At 37.3% G+C, this 16,053-nt stretch overlaps 1 protein-coding gene across 3 annotated transcripts in view; it reads left to right on the top strand.

Moving 5' to 3' along the window:
- Nucleotides 1-16,053, top strand: part of LOC112160059 (interleukin-1 receptor accessory protein-like 1-B) — a gene marked incomplete in the record, with an annotated part of 393,180 nt that overhangs the window by 224,667 nt on the left and 152,460 nt on the right. For all 3 annotated transcript variants that reach the window (XM_024294396.2, XM_024294395.2, XM_036215438.1), the window contains 1 exon segment: nucleotides 13,507-13,581. In XM_024294396.2, the coding sequence (XP_024150164.1) occupies nucleotides 13,507-13,581 (75 nt within the window).

Below are 16,053 nucleotides of genomic sequence, written 5' to 3'. Positions count from 1 at the left end.
GAGCATGTCCAGTATCGCTTCATAGTAAATAACTTTTAATTGAAATAATGGACAACAAATTTATTTCAGTTTTATTGATATAGCTCCTTTGAAAAATAGATTTTTAATGTCAACAGGACTTCCCTGGTTAAATAAAGGTAAATAAATAAATAAATCAAAATAGCCTAATATCACAACACAGTTGTCTAAATTGGCTTTACACTGGTAATTATGCAAAAATATAAAGTCAATCATTAAATATAAAGAACAGCTGGCTGCTAAACTAAACAGACTAAGCTAAACTAGTATCCATACCCTTAGACCCGTAAAGAAAAACTCCTGAAAAAAAGCTGATCCTGAGGAAAAAACGAGAAGAAACCTCAGGGATGTCTACATTAAGGAGAGATCCTCTCCCAGGACGGACAAGCAACGTACCGGGACTGTTAAAGAATAATTAGCGTATCTAAGTCTACAACTATAATTTTTAAAAAGCATTGAAGATGGGACTGGGGGACAGCTGGGGGCACAAGACGAGCCAGAGGTGAGGTCCACCGGCAAGGACAGGAGCACAAACATAGACAAAGACATAGTATTACTGAAGCCAGCAATGTTGCACAAACGTGTCTATAAGTTGTTGCACAAAATAAAAACAGTTTATTAATTGGGATATATTTTCCCAAAAATGTGTGTTCTTCAATATAATGTTACTTATTAGAGAGGATTTTTACCAATTTTCGCAGTTTCACGATATTATCGATATCGTGAGCCATGTATCGCGTATCGGATCGTATCGTGAGTTACCCAGTGATTCCCAGCCCTAATCAATATTTGTATAATATTATTCTTAGAAGTAGTATAAAGAAGTATGTCCCGTTATACCAACCTTTACTGGTTTATTCTCCTATTTTCTTCAAGCATTTCTGCATTTTTTTTCCCATTTTTAGTTCTTTTACTTTTTTTTGGAACTGTGTTTTGGTTTCTGGAATTTTATTTTTAATTTCTTAAATGTTTTGATTTTTAAAATCCTCATTATGATCTTGAAAAGGTTTTTTGCATTGAGTCATTTGTTGGTGTGATTGGCACTTAAGGGCCACCGTACCTACCACGTGAAAACAAGCTCAGCGAAATCTGTCAATTAGATGGTTTGAACGTTGGATGTGGAAACCAAATACTTTTATTGAGACATCTGATTGGTCAGTTTATAACTTTAACAACTTAAAATGAAAAAAACAATTTAAAATAAAGAACACTTAATGCTCTAGATATAGATATATATGGAATATCAAGAACATGTTAAAAAGGTTTTAGAGCAAGAATGGTTATTCTGACAAATAGAACGACAGAGTAATAACAGTTTTTTTCTCGATTGAAGTCAATGAGGTTTTGACTTCTTGGAATCAGCAGGTACTTCCTGTTTAAAATGCAAGAGGGGAGGAGTCAATCAGTCCAATTCTTATACAGTCAATGTGTGCCAGGAGTTCTGATTGAATATCTGGTTTTAATTGAAAGCATCTCTTTAATCTTTGATGAAAAGCTTTTGTTTAGCTCAGCAAATATCTCCTGTTGTCTCGTGTCATCAAAGTATAGATCTTGCCGGTTACCACATGACCATTGTGAGTCATTTTGTGTATGTGTGTGTTTTTTTCCAAAATCTTCCCGCCTGCACCTATGTGATTGATGTGATTTCCCTTGGATGCATCGCGCTATCCTGCGAGCCTTCTCATATTCAATTACTTTGATGGATCTTCTCAAACATTGCCTTTTTCAATAAGGAAATATACTCTTATTACGTTCCGTTCCTGCAGGGTTGCCATATTGTTATTTTTCAACAAGTATTCCCGGAGTGTGTTGCAGTGTAATTTCTATAAGGTCCATTTTTATCAAGTTGTTTGTGTTTTTTTTTTTTTTTACCGCTTTCAAAGATCACAATTTCAACTCTGAGTCTCGGAGAGCATTGGGTGTATTTTTAACAAGCAGGATCCTCTTTTCTATAAAAGATTCATCTCCCGCGCCTCAAACATATCTATGATAACAAGTGCCTGAAGCTCCGCAGAACACAAAAAAAGATGCAGCCATATCTGAGTGCTGGGTAACCAGGAGCGGCTGACACGTCTGCGAAACTCGGTCTACAACATTCCAGGAACAACCCATCCATTTGTCGTCTGTACATTCTCCAAGGAACATCTTTTGCATCTCAAATCTACATCCAACGTCAAGATAGTTGAAATGAAGTTTTCCTTTTACAGCTGAGTAAATGTTTGAGTTGACTCTAGAGGATGGGAAAGACCATGAATCAAAGGGACGTTGTTGTTTCAGCTATTAGGTCGTTACACTGATATGAAAAACATAGAAGAGTTCACACCTGGACGATGAGTTTAAAGGAAGCCACACTAAATCCTCCTTTTTGCCCTGCGTCTGCCTAGACTGGGGTGTCCAAAGTCAGTCTGCGAGGGCCGGCCTCCTGCTGGTTTTCCAGAGACCCTGCCTTATCTGCTAATGATTACCTGGATCTGTCAGGTGATGTTTAGGAAAGCCAAAAGGAGCAGACACAAAGTGAGGAGAAGAATGAGTTTATTTTCACCAGGAAAAAGTCTTTGGGGATTGTGGGAAACCCTCCAAACCAGCAGGTGGCGCGGGTCTCTTGGGAGATGATGTCGCTGCTGCGGGGAGGGAAGAAGTAGCAGAGAGATGCGGTGAGTCGAAGAGATGTGACGAGACGAGCGAAGATCAGAGGCTTCAGGCGGGAATAAACACTCCAACGACTGGACGTGATCTTTGAGCGGAGAAGCTGAGACGGTCCGGCAACGAAGAGCCAACAGGAGAGGTCTTAAGAAGGGACAGGACCAGGTGTCTCTAATCAGACTTGATCGGGGCGGACTTGACAGGATCAGTTGTGTTTAGCCAATAATGAAAGCCAATGGTAGGTTGGTTAGCCCTCGAGGACTGACTTTGGACACCCTGCCCTAGACTATCGTCACATTTCCCAAAATGCCACCACACGACAACCTAAATGCACATTATTCATCAAGTTTGGCAGGTGACCCCTCTGTGCCATATGTAATTGAAAAGTGGCAATCGCGTTTTTACACTCTGGGTGGCGGCTACGGAGGTTTTAAGAAAAAGTTACAATTTTATGGCAATCGGACGATTTCTTGACATCGACCACATTTGGAGGTTGTGTGGTGGCAGTCCAGTGGCAGGAAGGCAACAGAGTGATAATTGACTCGTGAGATGGTCTCTAAGATTCCCAAAATCGTCTGATGATCGTTTGATTCCAGACTGCCACCTTTCAGCCACCCCCTGCCCCTGTGCTGCCATCCCACTGCCACTGTCCAAGTGTTAGAAATCGTACAGTAGTGCAGGCATTCGACAGGGGCTGTTAACACTGGCCTGGCAACGACAAATGTCAGTTTGGTGATCCCGTCCATGGTATAAATGGGGAGACCACATAGATGCTGAACCAAACTCCATGACACCAAGACCCGCGTATTAATAAAATGAGGTTAACATTGAGAAAAACACAAAGAAGACAGAACATTGTGCTTTCTTGAGAGACATGTTGTCTAAAAACATGTAAACTGAAAAGATAAGAGTGGCCCGCTTTTAAATACCTCCAGGCTATCGGGCAGTGACTCTTGCTATGGATAAGGCATTTACACATCATCAATCAGAGCTGGCGATCCAACCATAGATACCCTAGTCTTAACCCTGACCACACCAAGAATTTTCAAAAATATCTGATGTTGGCAACTAATCTCGTAGATTCTGCCGATGCCTCACTATAGTGCGGTGTCAGTTGTATTCTTGACCGTAGCCTCAGTCCTTTCAAACACCAACCTGTCCTCGTATCCTTCTCCTCTCCCTCCACAAGTCCTCTGTGGTCTTAGACTTGACCTTTCTTCCTACAGGCCTCCCTCCCCTCTGCAGTTTATACCACCATACTATAGGTCGAGTCAACAATAACCACCGATGGTGGTTATTGTTGACTCGAGCTGCAGCCCATCGAGTTCACGTGTTGACGTTTCATGAATTACCGTAAATATACAACTGTTTATGCGATTAACGTAACAAATTCTGAAGCAGATTGTGCTTATATGCAACACTGTACGGCAGTGAAGTTATTGTGCAATGAATGCAAACCAGCTGATTCTGTCAGTTCTCTACTTTGAAGTCCATTGGAATTATGTTAATTATGTCGAAGGTTGAAGAATAACAATGTTTAAAAAATGTGTAATTTTGTGTTGCCGGCCAAAACTCCGGTATTTAAGGGTTACGTTTCTAAAATATATCAATAATCTGAGCATTGTTTTTAGTATAAAACAATAAAAAAAGAAACGTGATTACTCAACATGTAAAAGTGTTTGTACATTTAATCATTATTAGAGTTTGGTTTCTATAATAACAAAAAGCTGTAGAATTTGTTGTATTTTTTTAGGGAAATTTAGAAAAATGAATTTGTAGTCGACTATGTTTGAGTCCCAACCATCACACTTCCACCACCGTGCCTGAAAGTTGGCATAAAGATGGACGTCTCCACTTCATACGTGTCTTTAAAAAGGGATTTTTTTTGCAGCTTTGGCCACTTAAACAAAAATAAAAAGGCTTTTTCTTTGACAGTTTCCTCACATGGTCCATCATTGATTTTTTTATTATTCAAACCCCCATTAGCATGTTGTAAATAGTCCTAAAATCGTACATCTCCAGACTTCTGTATGTTAGTTTTTCAGTTTTAGGCTTTTATTTTTGTACAAGTTCAACTGGAAGCTATTTAAAAAAAAATGATGATTAGTTTATTTATATTAGGATATTTGATCTTGAAAAACTGTAAAAAACTGAAACATTGGATTAATGAACAAAAATTTGGTACTTTGTTACATTTAAAATGATACGTTTTGTTGACGGTTTAATCAACCTAAAATTTCAATTGGATAATAACTAACATTTTTAAATATAACAAATTATCAAATTTTTGTTAATTAATCAAACATTTTATTTTTTACAGTATGATTATGAAAACATCCCTTCAATAGCAGCTATTTGATAATTTTCTCTCTTGGCTCCATGTCCAAACCCATCCATTCTATATCAGCATTTATATTGATAACCAAATACTTTTGATTAACAGCAAGTTTACAATCGTTAAAAGTATTATTTGTCAATAGGAGTTATGTTTTCGTGAAATCTGCAGATCCTATTTTAGATTGAAAAGATGGTGCATCCAAGAAAGGGCTATTTTATCATCATTTTGACGGTTTTTAAGCTAAAAAGTGTCTAAAAAAATGAAGACAGTAGTATTTTTGCTTCAAATATTTGTCTGAATTCTACATATCTGCTGAAGCATCGGCAGCGACTCACACAAACATGCGTGTACGTGTCGTGTGTTTGTGCGATTGTCATGCTGAAGGGGAACTCTGGTTTTATGTATAGCAGTGAAAGCCATTTCCGCCGGGCCGGGGTCACATTAAGTATTTATAGTGGCATTTTCCAGACTGTTGCCCCGTTTATTTAGCCATAAAAAAAAGCACCAGGCGAGCAATAATGCATTGTACTTCCAAATACAAGATTCCACCAGTTTGCCGTTCTTTCCTGACGACGGCCAATAAAACGTCTTTATAGATGCCCTATTAGCATTTTATTCATCTGCCATCTTTTCAAGTGGCTGATGATTATTGACCCCATCAGTAGAAGTAATCTTCGGGATCTTCAAGCAGATTTTTCCGTCCAGCTGCAGCGTGGGATCAAACGAAAATCTGACGAGTCGAATTTACACGATTTCTCCTCCACACATGTATGACTAACAAGGTTTGCCTCTCAAGTTGCCTGAAAGCTGCTTTCATTTATTTGCCGCAGTGGAAAGATGCTCGGCGAGTACACTGCATCTTTTCTTTAATGATCTCCAGCTCGTGCGCGCGAGTACGCACGGGCGCGCTCCTAATCTACGTCTGCTGAAGTGCTCTTTAATGAGGTGTGAACGGAGGACCGCGGCCACGTCCCTCCCTCCCTCCATCCTATTTCATCTTCCCTCTATCTCAGCCCTGAGAGGAGTGCAGCAGACGGACGGAGAAGACGCTGACGGGCGGAGGCAGAGGAGGGAGGTGATGGGCGAGTTAATAGGAGAGAACCAGCTTTTTTTTTCTTTTTCATTACGCCGTCCCTCCATCCATCATCATGTGATCACAGCAGATCCCTGTGAGGGGACGCTTTCAAGATTTTGGGAATGCGCCTGCGATTGAGTGTTAACGCGCTTTAGGACGCGTGTTTGGGTGAAGCAGGTCAGGCTGGGAGTGCTTCCTGCTACCCCCCCTGGCGAGCAGCCTGCCCACTCCCACTCATAATAAAACCACTGCAGAATTATGGTTTTTGTTGTTGAAGAGCAGCCAGCCTCACTAATGCATCCTAAATTTGTGTGTCTGCGCGTTCACATGCCCCTCAGCCCGCTGGATCCCACAGAGGAGCAGGATATGGATGGGCACGCTTCTCCTGCTTTACCTAAACTTTCAAAATAAAACATTCTTGACTAAATTTAAAGTGGAGCTTTCTTAGCATTGATTGCCTTTCATGGTTAAGATTTATACTGTCTCAAGGCTGTCAGGAAGTCGAAACTAATAATGCATTTGCTCCTTTAATTAATTTATAATCACAAACTTTTATTTTGTAGTTTTAATTACTGTATTTTATGGACCAGAAGGTGTATAGGGTAAGCAAAACACTCCTAAAATGTCACATGACTACACTACCCAAAATGCTTAGAGGGGAACCAGAGGGGTTGATGGGAAGCTTTTCAAGTGAGCTTTTTCTATTTTATCTACGATAATCTGACTTTGTAAAGAGAGTAACAGATTAAACTTTATTGACAATAACAAAGTCAACAATGTTAAGCTGTGACACATAAAATACAAACAATATGTTTACTTTTTGAGTTCGTGACTACAGTACCCATCATGCTCCAGCAATCCATCAAGCTGTGCGGCGTTAGTTTACCAATATCAGACTAAAACATTTGGAATATTTTTGAGCACAGTATTCTTTAAAAACTGGGGCTGGTAAACACAACCAGATAAGAATGAATTTTGAGAAATTTAAGGTAGAGTCGGAAGAAAATATTGGTATGCTAACCTATTGCGATATTTCACCTTTTGACTTTTTATTGATCAGAAAAATTATCTGAACCGTTACTTTTCGGATCCATTGCACCCCTATTAATAGGTGACCATATTTTTAGTAATGCTGCAAAATGAAGTTAAAATAAAGGATGTATTTGTTTAAAAACAGTGATACATCGTAGATTACTAAGGTGATATATTGATTATTGCAATGTTCGCCATATCGCGATACTATCGATATTGTGAGTCATGTATCGTGAATCACATCGTATAGTGAGTTAGCCTTAGATTAATCTATAGTTGGAAAACTGTTGTAAGACTTCTTAACTAAAATGTTCTGGCATATATATATATATATATATATATACATGTGTATTTGCTGTTTCAAATCAGAACAGTTTTATTATTATTTAATTTTTTATTTTTTTATAAAGCTTGTTTTTTACCTCTAGGGAAATGCTTTTCTAACGCAGCAATACTTTCTAAGCCTCAAAAAGATTTTAATTTTGACATAGTTTAAATATTTTGTGTAATCATATTTTTAAAAAAATGAAAACGTGTTATTCTTTTCATTTAAAGTAATATATTGTTACTTATAACTGCAGATTTTGTTATTTTAATTCAAAACTAATGTATCTATTTTTTTTTAATTTTGGCTTTTCTTGATTGGCAAGTGGGTGAACCCTTCAAAATTCACTTTTCTTCAAAATGTCCTTTTTTTTATCTTGGGCTTAAAACAGAAAACTGTGTTTACTGTCCCACCCCACTTCTGCCCTGGTTCCCTGTTCTGGATCATGTAGGTGATGTCACAGATTCTCTTTTCAGTGTGTTCATGTGTGTGGTTGATACAATCATTGCTTTTAGTCTTCAACAGATGGAGCTTCTGCTTGATTTCCATTCTCCTAAAATAGCTCCACTGTCTGTCAAAGCATGTACATTACACCAAGTTTTCTTGATCAGAACAGTCTCTTAAAACTAAAGGTTTTCCATTATAACTTTTCACAATAAAAGTTGCATTCGCGACTTCTGAGGAACTCCAACTGGACTCTGTTGGACACGGTCACCATCTGCCCCACGGCTTTAAATGTCTTCCATCGGAGCGCTTTTCCTCTCATGTGTGTCGATTGGGATGCAGTTATCATCTCAAAATAAGACTGAAACAAATTACCAGCCCACCACCGCTCGCCCCCTGCTAGGAAACATATGTCACAAAATCTCAAATAATTAAAAAAGAGGATTATATTGTTCCATCATGCTGGATGACTTCCTGCAGCAATTTTATGCGCTCTGTTGTCGAGTTCAAGTTTTCGTCAAGGATAACATTAAAACAAATCTATGAATGAATCAGGATTAATTACAAAATGAGTAAAAGAGGAAAGTTATTGCTTAAAATGTGTGTGTAAGCCAGACATGTTTTAGTAGTACAAACACTGTCATTCACTATGAACAAGACATTTGAAATCATAGTTTTAAATAAAGCTAACAGGAAATTTATTTTATTTTATTTTGAAAATCAAGCAAAACGTGACTTCTGGTCCTGTCTGCGTCATTCCATTCATATCCAGCTGGTTTAGTAGGGTTTAATAGACTTATCCTTCCTTAATGCAACATCATGTTTCTGAAGTATGAAGCTACACACCCTGTTTGAGATACTCTTACGCAAAAATGTGACATTAATTACTACTGCTGGAACTGAAGAGGAGGGTTACTTTGGCAACGCCCTCTGTACCGCGCGTTCAAGCAACCACTTTCTAGGAAAAGTCTATGTAAATGTGCGTATTCATCATATATATGTATATATATATGTGTGTGTGTGTGTGTATATATATAAATATACACATACTGTTTATGTATGTAAATATATATATATATATATATATATATATATATATATATATATATATATATATATATATATATATATATATATATATATATATACATAAATCATGTGTGTATATACATATATATGTATATACACATGATTTATGTATATATATACTGTATATGTATACATAAATCATGTGTATGTATATATATACATAAATCATGTATATATATATATATATATATATATATATATATATATGTGTGTGTGTGTGTGTGTGTGTCAGAAGTTTCACCAGATTTGCACCACTTCAACTTTTCGCACCAAACCTCATTCAGCTATAGCTGGTGGACATACGCTAGTACTGTATATCTTGAAATAGAAGCCACAGAGTTTATTCCAAATATGTGGCATCTGGCCCATTGTTTATGGGACAGGCATCTATTTGAGACTGGTCACTATTGGAAGACATATAGTGAACAGTATAAAAGGAAAAAGAAGAACCCCCTCCGCGCTAGTCCAGTGCAAAACACCATTGTCTTAAAGCCTGTTCAAGAAACCGCGTTTCGCCCGTCTATGATTGCACGTCACAACCCAGGTGTGAGCATAGTATTGCATTTTTCTGTTTGTCTTTTGATCTTGACTTTAAGGCACACTATAAACTACAAGTTATCAAAGTATGGTCTTATATTTTGTTGAAGCCAGAAACATCAGAAGCCTTGAAAAAGCTTGAAAAGCATTTTTATATCATGAAAAACAACTCTGCTTTGTTCACAGTCCCTTTCTGAGGGATCCAGCTGTAATCGAAGCAGATTAGGAGTCAAATACAACAAACTTAGATGTTCTTTCACCAGAAAATATATACTTCATCAAAACAAATGCTTCTCAAATGAACCTGTGTGTGCAGACATGTTCTGTGTGCGGTTGTGTTCATGAAACGCTGCGGCGTAGGGTCTTTTCTCGCTGTAAGACCTTTCCTATCCCCCGTTTTCACACCACTCCAGCCGCTTGTGGAGCTGGTCTCGCTTTCCTACCTCCAGGTGAGACTGGAGGCAGTTTTATCGAGTGCTTTTCTATAATGCAACACCTGGTCCATACTGTTTCCAGTTGGGGAGAACAAGTCCTAAAAATGTACTTTTATGTAGAAGAGTTTGGTTTGAATGGTTCAGATTCAACCATAAACTGTTTAAATTAAAACAAATTTGATTAGTACTTTGATTTTATTTATTTAAATCAGGATTTATATACATTTGATTCAAATTGAATTATGGTAAATTTTTTATTTTTTCCCCATACAAGTGCTAAAAGTACGCATAAGAGACATATTTTTCTGGTTTTTAGTAATTATTAAAATTAAATGTCTTTTGTCCATTGGGCACATTAATTTAAACTAAAATTTTGTGTGTTCCTTTTTGTTTGGACATTTAAATAACAGTAAATATTACCGAAAATGCAGCAAAAAGTCCCTAAACATGTAACGTCACAAAGATCATTGAAAGTGTTAATAAGTAGTTTGATGAATTATGTTCTTAAGTTGTTAAAAAAAAGAAAAGAACACAGAAAACCCAACAACACTGGAACATGTATTAGATAGACTGCTGCTACTATTGGGTCTATAGGAGCACTGGACTGGCGTTCCAAACAGGAAGTACCCCCTGGTTTCTGAAACCTAGACTCCCATAGTTTTTTATAGAGATATAAACAGCTAAAACCCTGTCATTCTATTAATCAGAATAACCATTCCTGCTCCAATAGCTCTTTTGAACATCGTCTTGCTAACACAATGTCACAATATTTTTCCAGGAGTGCGAGTGGTTCCGGTGCCTCAATAAAAGTAGACGGGGCCTGCTAGCTCCAAGGTTCAAAACATTCAACATATTCTCCAAAGATGATTGGTGAGAGTAGTTGCCATAAGAACATTGACTATGACTGACTCATCCAAGCACTGTTGACTAACAATGGCTGCTTCCATTTTACAAAAAAATTTGGTTTGATCCAGAAGTAAACCATTTTCTATGGAAGACATCATTAGATTAGATTAGAAATAGTTTAATTCAAGCAATCAAGAATAGATTGCCTGAAAGGAGTGGGAGGAAACCAATTTATATAATCCCACCCTAGCTCAACTTTACTCTTTCCTATACATGTATTATTATTATTCGGCTCATAACTTAAGATCAGATATTTATACCTTTCTGGCAAAGATTCAGGTTATTAGGAATCCTGAAGTAACAATAACTCACATGGCTATACAAATAGCTATAATACTGTTTCAGACATCATTGACATAAATGGAGATGGACAAAACAAGGCTGTGATGTCATCAATAGGGGACATCACAGCTTTCCGGTTCCAACCTTCCAAATGGTTCCACAGCCTTCGGGTTCCAATGAAATGAAGTCAATACAGTCACTAGTTTTCTGCGGCATGGATAACGCCCGATTTCGCCACTTTGGAACCAGACGGCGTTAGTAAGCAGTGATTGGTTCGAGGATCTGTCAAATGCTTCAAACGTTTGAGGTGGGGCCAGCGGACATCACATGCTCTAATTGAGTTATCTGGCTGGCCAGCTTATAACTTCAATAACTTGCAATAAAAAAAAAAAAAAATCATAAACAAAGAGTAAGTTTAGCAAGAACATGTTCAAAAGAAACACCAGACCAAGAATGGTTATTCTGACAAACAGAATGACTGAGTAATAGCTGTTTATTTCTCAATAGAAGTCTATGGGACCAGCGGGTACTTCTTGTTTCGAACGCAATGGGGGAGGGGATGATCCATCCAGTTTTCTCTATGTACTGTCTATGCATCATACACACTCTATCCAGTTTTCATATACAGTCAATGGTTGGTACATTCAAAAGATTTATTAGCATTTGGCCCAATTCCGTATGAGCTAATCTTTAATTGATGAACCAGTTGAAGAAATGTATGTAGGGTTGCCTTTCTCTTACACTCCTACATAGTAAGTGGTCCAGTGGAAATCTGGGTTATGTCATAGTCAGACATATCCATTCCTTTAGATAGGAACCAGAACTTTTGGGAAATCTATTGGGAGAATATGGGCAAATTGGGGACATTGGATACTTTTCGCACCAGAAGAACATCTAGTCATTCAGACCTTTTCTAATAGAAATACATTTCAATAAGGAGAGAACTCAGAACTGCGTAGAAAATTTTAATTGTGATGAATTAACAGGCTGCATGAATAAGTCTTTTTGGCGATTGGGCTCTGGCTGTAGAAATCTGCTTGATATGATGATCTTTGACCAAGTGAAGAGATCCCCCAAAAATATTAGGAAGACTTACCTCAGGTGAATCTTCCTGAAGGAACCGGTGGAAAGAAATCATACATAGGATTTAATCAATGCAGTAATTTACAATTTTTACATGAATCGATAGAATAGTATTTATAAACAACCATTGCATCTACTTGGGCCCTGATGACTGCAACTGTGTGAAGCCCGCTACTGGGCTTGTGAGCTAGTGCGCCCGCGACCGGGCTTGTGATCTAGTGCGCCCGCGACCGGGCTTGTGAGCTAGTGCGCCCGCGACCGGGCTTGTGATCTAGTGCGCCCGCGACCGGGCTTGTGAGCTAGTGCGCCCGCGACCGGGCTTGTGATGCTTAGAGCTGGATGCACCCGCGACCGGGCTTGTGAGCTAGTGCACCTGCGACCGGGCTTGTGATGCTTAGAGCTGGATGGACCCGCGACCGGGCTTGTGAGCTAGGTGAGAGTAGTGATGAACGCCCTGCACACCTGGGAGAGTAGATCTTCCTTATTGAAATTGCGCCAAAGCTTCACTTATTGACATGAAGAGATGTGTGCCTTGAGGCCTATAACCTTTTAAAGCAGGACATTTAAATTTACAAAGCTGTTAAACCTCTTAATACATAGAACATGAGGTTGAGCAGAAGTAATAGTTTAAGAACTGAAGGCCTGCAGTGTGGGATCAGGTTTCTAGTGCATAGAAAACTTCAGGTTCAACTCCTCGACCGTCGCTCCAGTCAAACCAAACTCATTTGTTCAGAAATGAGCTCCGTTCCTTTGAGTATTTCCAGGCATCCACGGATAGAAAAACCCTCTCTGTCACTTTGAAGCCTAAAACCAATTAGAGAGTCTTTCTAATGAGCGGCCTCTAAAAGGACGGCTTTGTTCCCCGGCAGCTGTCTAATTGGAGGTGGTGGATTTCAAATGGAGTTGTGTCGAAGAATGTTTTCCTGTAATTGAGATTCACTTTTAAGCGTTACCGTTGCTTCTCTAGCAAAGATGCATCTTTTGAAATAAAACTGCAGAATGCAATTGAGTGTGAGCTATGTCAAAGCCACATTATCATCGCTTACATAAGGAGCAGGTTTTATTAAAGCAGAGATGCTGCCTCAGACTGTGCATTGATGTTTCGGGCTTTGAATGAGTCATTCAGGCTCTCAGTAATTTATCCTTTCTACTCTTTAAATATTGCATTTCATGATATTTGTTCCCATTTTAGTGCCGTTTCCAATGTGTTCTTTGATGAATAAATCATACCTCAGCTGTCCGTTGGGGGAGAACGATGAGAATTTAATGTGTTCCCTCTTTCTGCTCGCCTTCTTCACAGCTCCTGTGACGGACAAGCCGCCAAAAATCCTTTCCCCTTCGGAGGGCCAGTTGAGCTTCATCGAAATGGCTTTAGGTAAGGAGTCCAATTTTAATCTTTACGGTTGTTGCGTATATTTTTGTCAACGGTACATGCAGTGTTTGATTGATGTGGTCAATTGTGGGGTTTTTTAGTTAGAATTGATGCTTCACTTGTATTTGTTGGCCTTTTTTCTGTGTTTTATATGCATTTATTTTCTTTGGAGGTCATATTTTTCCATTTTCTTCATTTTCTAGCTGCTTTGTGTGAACCTGCTATTGTCTCTTATTTATATTTTTGTTGCTAAAATATTGTAGAAGGCTTCAAATCTTTGCATTTTTGAAGAGTTCCCATCTTCCCATGTCAACATTGGTATGTTGTTAGCTAATCCAATCATTACTTTTTAAGGATATTAATTTCTTCTCCAATCAAAGTCAAGTTGGTACAGAAGGAGGGGGTTTCCTGTGAAATATTATGAGTAGGAAAGCTGAGTTTTCATGAACTCGTTTGTTTTCAGGAAGATTTAAAATCTGAATGTTTGTTACTACGCCGATGATACAGTTGTATACTTTACACATGAAAGCTTTCTTGCATCTAAAACCTTTATCTTTTATTGAACAGTAAAGAAATAGATTCTGCTACATCATTTTATTTTTATGAAATCTGAATTGATCTACATTTACAGGTGTGTAACTAGTAAACATTTAGCTATCGTTAGGCAGTTGGAAAAGCAGTAAATCTGAGTGGTAAATGTGGTATTTACTCTATTAGGGTTTATTTTGGTCCTTTTTCTCACCATTCTGTTCTAAAATGGAAGTCAATTTCTTGGAAATGTGGAAGTGTGGAATCTCAGCTATTTCTGTTTCTAGTCAATAAAGCTTCATCATGCACATTTTGACCAGATATGAAATTTTTAGTTTTGTTTGGTTTATTTATTTCATTTTCATGGCAAACAACATTTTTCATGGTACTGTTGTCCTTGGTGAAAATGAAAGGGAACAGAAAGAAAGAAACTTATTGTCTCTGGCCTTTTTAACTAAATCAATCAACCTATTTCAACCAAATGTATTTCTTTGTATTGTAACATAAATATATCAACTGGCTGACAAAAGCTGACATTTAAATAAAAAAAAAAATAAAAAAAAAAAATAGCAAAAGCAGCGATAAGAAAATAAAAAAATTAATCAAAAACCTTTTTTAATTTTTTTTGTTTTTTAAACCCAGAGCCTTAGACTATAAGGACAATTATGCACGTGCATTTTTTAAGCAGCATATAAAATGCTTTTTGCCAAAAATGTTAAATCACTTGAGTTTTTTTTTTTTTTAAACATCAGCATTTATTTGTATTTTTTTTAGTAATCTACTTGTTATTAAGCTCAAAACCTCCTAGAAAAATGTGGTGAATCCAACTTTTAGAATTGACTTGAATCAAATGTTGATCTTGAAATCATTCTTACAAACATTGTAATCAATTTTCACATGTGTTAAAGCAAAACTCATTAAAGGAAAAAGGCTAAACTTTAGCTCTGTGTTGTGTTTATTGATACTTATCATGTTAGAGACAGTTTTCCCTTAAAAATGTGTATTTGTCTAATTTTTATAGTTATAATCAATAAATATAATACATTAAAGTCTTAAAAATGTAGATAAATTGGATGTTTCAGGTCTAAAATGTTGTGCTAGTTCTGATGCTAGTTATGAGAAGTGAGTGGATAGTTAAGACTTAACTTTTATTTGTGTTTATGTACTTAATAAATAATGATTATTTCATGAAATTGAAGTAATGTGTTTTAATGTAGCAGATTTTCCAAAGATTTTTACCCAAAAAAAAAAAAAAGATTGTATCTGTGGTTGAATTCATTTTGCTTCTTAGGACGGAGTGAACACTCTTCTTATAAATAGAGCATCTTTGTTCCAAAGCCTCTTTTTTCCTTTGGAGACAGCAGCTTTGGACTCCCTTTAGCAGCTCTTTAGCAGATGTTTATCACAAGGCTGCTGTCTGTCTTTTGTGATGGTACTAATTAGAGCAGCTGCATCACAACTGTGATATGAAGGTAAACTGAGTCTGAGTCCGTCTGCTCTACATCTTTCTGGATGAGGCTCGATAGAACAAATCCTAAAAATGTGGTCTAGTTAAGATTATAAACTGACCTGCTGCTGTTTAGAACTACAAAACCTTTGAGGAATGTTTTTGCTGTTTTATATATTTTATTCAAATCATCACTTTAAAACTATTTTTCAATATGTTCATCCTTTTTTTTCTTAAAATGCAGTTAATGGTTAGATAATTTCTGTCATACACTAAAGACATCCGTTTTTGAGACTTTTTTTTATGTGTAGTTTTGTCATTAATACTGTGATTTACCAAATTCAGAACCTTTTCACCATTGTAAACTGCTAAATTTGCGTGTTTTTGCATGTAATTTCTGAAGCCACACTAATTACAACACTTATCTGCAATTGAATAATTTTGTTAAATTAAGTTCTTACAGTCTATAACAAAAAAGTTTATGTTACTTGAACCAGGAA

This window comes from Oryzias melastigma, linkage group LG2, assembly GCF_002922805.2.
Source record: "Oryzias melastigma strain HK-1 linkage group LG2, ASM292280v2, whole genome shotgun sequence".
Taxonomy (NCBI): domain Eukaryota; kingdom Metazoa; phylum Chordata; class Actinopteri; order Beloniformes; family Adrianichthyidae; genus Oryzias; species Oryzias melastigma.
Note: the sequence above shows the minus strand (reverse complement) of the source record. Positions and strands in the feature narration are given on the sequence as shown.